This window comes from Anneissia japonica, unplaced genomic scaffold (assembly GCF_011630105.1).
Source record: "Anneissia japonica isolate Jap-2015-1 unplaced genomic scaffold, ASM1163010v1 scaffold287936_len456577_cov159, whole genome shotgun sequence".
In the NCBI taxonomy this organism is placed as follows: domain Eukaryota; kingdom Metazoa; phylum Echinodermata; class Crinoidea; order Comatulida; family Comatulidae; genus Anneissia; species Anneissia japonica.
Window position 1 is genome coordinate 20,172 of NW_022718077.1, and position 5,476 is coordinate 25,647.

General features: G+C 34.3%; 1 protein-coding gene across 1 annotated transcript in view; it reads right to left on the reverse strand.

The window, feature by feature from the left end:
• The window catches only part of LOC117110444 (follistatin-like), a 27,821-nt gene that overhangs the window by 13,878 nt on the left and 8,467 nt on the right, over window positions 1–5,476 (reverse strand). The window contains exon 2 of the mRNA XM_033253153.1: window positions 3,404–3,607. Within this exon, the coding sequence (XP_033109044.1) occupies window positions 3,404–3,607 (204 nt within the window). The remainder of the gene's footprint in view (window positions 1–3,403; window positions 3,608–5,476) is intronic.

The following is a 5,476-nucleotide window of genomic DNA, read 5'->3' on the forward strand; positions in this document are numbered from 1 at the left end:
CTTTTTGGACAAAACATTTCAATAGTTCAAATAGCAACATGCATATTTGAACAATTTGAGGCCAAAACTAGGTGTCCATGAACAATGGTTATAGAGGTATAGACATGCTATAGGGTCCTTTGTGTCAAAGGTCAAAAATGTCATTTCCAGTCACTTTTAGAATAAATGTTGCATTAGTACAAATAGAGATATATATGTTCCGAACAAAATTGAGGCTAAACTTAGGTCTCTATGACCAACGGTTAAGGAGACTTAAATATCCTGGAACTTCATTTCCAGTCACTTTAGGACAAAATGTTGCATAATAGGAACATGCATGTTCTGAAACATTTGAGGACAAAATTAAGTCTCTGAGGCCAACCGTTTTTTGAGACATGGATGATGCTGGATATCTAGGGTCAAAGGTCAGAAATGCCTTTCTAGTCACTTTTGGGCAAAATTTTACATTTTACATTAGAGCAAATAGAAACATGCATCATCTGAACATTTTGAAGTCGAAACTAGGTCTCTATGACTAACAGTTTTGGAGATATGGATATGCTGGTTCATGTAGGCTCAAAGATCAAAAATGCCATTTCCGATCACTTTTGGACAAAATGCTACATTAGAGCAAAAAGCAACATGTATGTTCCCAACAATTTGAGACCAAAACTAAGTCTGTACGATTTTCCATTGCCAAGATATATATGCTCTACTAAAATGCGCAACTTGGTGCTTTAGCTGCTCTACTATAGCAGTTAATTAGGGTATTTTCAATATCCTAAGGATTTAAATGCTTAGGAAAATTTTTACATTTGCGGTTGACATGTTATGACATTTGAGGTAAAAATGGAAATTTTTACATTTGTAGGTAAAATGTACTACATTTGTGGTTAAACAGATTTTTTTTTGTAGAAGTGGTTGGCGCATCGGTTGTGGTTTCAAACCTCGAGGTCGGGGGTTCAAAACTCTCGCTGTGAGTGTCGCCTGTGTCCTTGGGCAAGGCACTTTATCTAACGGTTGTCTCTCTCCACCCAGGAGTACAAGTGGGTACCTGGTAGGTTCAAACACAGCCTGCGCTGAATACAGCTGCAACATTATGGAATTCCCCTATGGGGCTTGAGTGTGTGTTCCATATGTGCTTGATCCAGTGATCCGGAGGTAATAATGTTCAAGCGCATCGAGGATGTGTCAACGGGAGGCGCTATATAAATCCAGAATTATTATTATTTTACATTTGTGGGCGATTTTTTTTACATTTGTGGTGATTTTTACATTTGTGGTTGACATACTATGACATTTGCGGATATTTTGACATTTGCGGATAGAATGTTTTGACATTTGTGGTTATTTTTACATTTGTTTTTACTCTAGTATATACGTAAGGGTCATAATAAAATACAAAGAAATAAATCGTTTATAGTAGAAATTGTGCACTTTTGAGTTTGTAAAAACTTTGGCCTAATAAGTTTACACGCTTCCAATTTTAACAACGTATAGTACATTGTTTTCACAATAAATCATTCATGACAGTCATGCGTAATTGTTATTCTTTCCATTCGCTTTGAAAATTGGGGTTTTAATTATAGAGGATTGGTGGAAAGTGGGTGGGGACAATTGATATCATTAGTATTAGTATTAGTATTAGTATTTAGATACGCTATTCATAGAAAACTATATCATAGCGTTTACAGAGTTGAATAATGATTTGAAGCAATAAGCTCAAGTTAATTTTGAAAAAAGATATGTTTTCAGTAGTTTTTTAAAAGATTCTACATTATATGTTGTTTTAATAACTGTAGGGAGTTTATTCCATTCTATGGCCGCTGTTACACTAAAGGAACGATCACCTGATCTGCTATGAACTAAAGGGGAATGAAAGGCGAAAAGGGTCTGATTCAGAGCGAAGATTTGGTCGTAATGTATGATGAACTTTTAAACAACTACTGAAGTATATTGGTGCTTGATCATTGAAAAATTTAAACACAAATAAAAGAATTTTAAATAAAATGCGTTCTTTGATGGGTAGCTAGTGAAGAGAATTAATCAGTTGTCTGGCATCACTACGTCTGTCTTCACGATATATGAGACGTGCAGACCAATTCTGAAGACTTTGTAGTTTCCTAATGTGTGCCTGGGTAACCCCTGTAAGGAGACCATTACAATAATCTAGTCTAGAGAGTACATGACTTCTCACTGCATGGTTACAATGTACTTTCTAATCCTTGATACATTTTTCAATTGAAATCGTACAGATTTACAAATATTTTCAATGTGATTTGACATTGACATATTACAATCAAGATATCATGCCCCCTACTTTGAAAAGTGGAGGGACGTGTCCCCTGTCCCCACTGATCGACGCCCATGCTTGACGTAATCCTTTTCCTGTTCTGATTGGCAGTTGTTCAGTTTGATCCAGTTGTACAGTTTGGTTAAAGGTCCGGAAAGGTCGATTATTCAACAGACTCAAGTTTATAAGGTAAATTAAGCCTATTTGATATTTTAAATTCGCAATTTTACCACAAGACAAAAGCTTCTTCAATTTATCTGACGCACATCGGCTCTTTCAGCAGCTCACTAATACAAACGAGATACACTTTCAATTTTCCAAATCGCAAATCGTAATAATTAGCTACAATTCTTAATTCCCAGAAAATGTACGTCATATAATATAGCTGAATATCACCTTTGAGAGTTTTGGTGCAACCAATATATTAGCGAGCGAGAACCGCCTGTAAAATTATAAACAGAACTATTTAAAACAAAAATCCAATTTGCCCTTGCAACTTGGGCTATTAGTTAACTCATTCACGAAAAAAAATTGAATGCCTTTGAGAAAAACTAAAAATATTAGATAATTCAAACATTGCCCAACGGCTTGTTTTCTGGTTTTATCAAATGTCCCCTGATAACCATTTATTTCGGCGCAGTAACGCCAGAGTAATGTGTAATGACCTAGAATCATGACCTACGACTCTGGTTTTAAAAGGTGTTTGATGTGGTTAAATAGTTGAGCCCTGAATTTTGATTATACAAGCAGTCCGTTTTCCCAAAAAATGTATTATATATATATATAGGCCTATATATATATATATATATATATATATATATATATATATATATATATATATAAATATAATATTGATAAGTTCTTTACTTAAGTAGAAGGTTTGCCTAATTTCTATGATAATGTACACTGCACAACTTCGTACGTCATTTCTTTCGTCGAGCCCTGTCCTGACTTCATTACTTACATAAATTGTAGAATGGTTCATTCTATTAAGTTGAAAAAAAAAAAGTTAAAGAGAAGTGAGCCTGAGGATCATAGGGTTCTAAATTAAAAAAATGTGATGAATGACGTCTTAATGAATGAGACTCAGCGCAGGCCTGAGCTCCGCGGAACACACCTACAAATACATACCGTTGCAAGGTATACAGCCTGGCGTACTATGACCTTCGATCAAACTTCGGAAAAAGGATTCGCCAGATGCATCTGTAGCTGTCCATCCGAAACTTGTTCCGCCAACACCCTCTAAGTTACAACAATCAGATTTGGTGATGTTTGTGGTGATTCGACCAGTACATCCCTTGGTATCTCCTCTGTAATTGTCGTAGCAGTCTCCGCCTTTTTATGAAAGCAAAAAACCATTTGAATGTTTTTTTTAATGTATCAAAATTTATGTAGGCCTACTATATTTGAAACTATTCGTGTAATCGTTAAATAACTTTCAGCATTAAAAAAAATTATTAATATTTTATACTGTGAAAGGTTCTTTATAGACTAAAGGTTTTTGAAACTTACATGTATTATTAATATTTTATTTACATTTTAACTTTCTTTTTTTTTATATAAAAAAGGACACTTTGTATTTTACATTTTTAAACAAGTAATTATATTTCGAAGTGTATTTTATCTAGTGTTTATATGATTTATGTTTAAATGTCTTCTAATAAGTTTTTAAAATGTTCATTATAGGCAATTATAACCACGTCGGAAGCGATTCCAATTAAAATATTTTCTGTTTTCATCAAGTTTCAGAGTACAGTTTAATCATGAAGGTATTAATGAGAAGGAGATCACTTGGCAACAGATCCATTTGACGCGAAAAATCAATGTGTTCCCGCCTTTGGATCGCGCGGACGTATTATCTTATTATTCACATTTTTTCGTTAGCAACAACTTGGTAACGTCATGCGTTTATACGCTTCAACCATGCTTCAACACAGGATGCTGTGTTGAGCATTGTGCGATAACCCGTTTGATTATAACTCATTAATTACCGGTAATACCTTTATAATTAACAATGTTATCCTGATTGGATTTTTGGAACTTTTAGTATGTTAATATGTGTATATTTCAGGAACAGATTCCCCAAAATATTTCTGTTACAATTACTTTTTTGTTCATTATAATTTTGTCTAAATATCGATGGTTCGACCATAAAATTAAGGCAGCGTAAAACTGAAAATTACTCTGATTTTGGATTGAATTTTCGAATAGTTAACCCTCGTTAACCCTAAAGTGACTTTATTATAATCCTCAATCATTCCTTAATTAACATCTGTTAAAATTAGAATTATCGACTATTATCCAATTTATGGAAATTCAAGTTAAAATATACCATAATTTTAAAGCTGGTGTAAATGTTTCATTAAATTCGAAACTTTTTTTTGTAGAAAATATTCTTATGTTTGGTATTTTTTGAAAGATAAATGTATTAGCTTCTGACTGTAAGCGCATTATAAAAAGAAGGCGCTCTCCATTTCGCCATGTTCAATTTTTTGGTACCTGACCTGGCCCCCTTCCCCTCCCCCCTCCCGTCGGGCAATTCTGGCGCCACCTCTGAACGTACTTTTTCCTTGTAAATGGTAATTGATGATTAAATGTGTGTTGGATAACTAATATAATGCGAGCATTTGTGTTTTTAGTACATATTGATGGTAAAATATTAAATTTTAAAATGCCTATTCCCAGAAAGCCTATGAAGTCATTTAGGCGTAATGAACGGTAACCAACGTTTATGGAGTGCGATATCGCTCAGTATTCGGTTCCTGAACTGCAGTTCAATTAGAAATTTACTGCAGTGAGTTCTCTGGCCTCTGATTGGACAAAATATGCATGGAGGGCGCTAAACTCGCAGCGGTAACTTAAACTCACTGCAGTAAATTATTTTCTGCTCTGTGATTGGTTGGAATTTGTTGCCAAGAATCTTGCTGCAGAAAGTTTAATATACCACCCAAAAGCTTTACTACGATGTATTTCATTCGTCGATGAATAAGATACTATGCCACCATGCACGAAGAGTATTTTATCGTATAAATGTATCACACTTGCCTTTTACACCCCAAGATTCAAGATGGCATTTATTGTCATATATACGAGCATTAATTGTTCGTCCATCAGCAAGAATACGATGGTCAGGCGAAGGCCTATATTATTGTTACTACTTGTGTGATTGTTAGAAAATTTTCAGCCAAGTAGAAAGCATATATA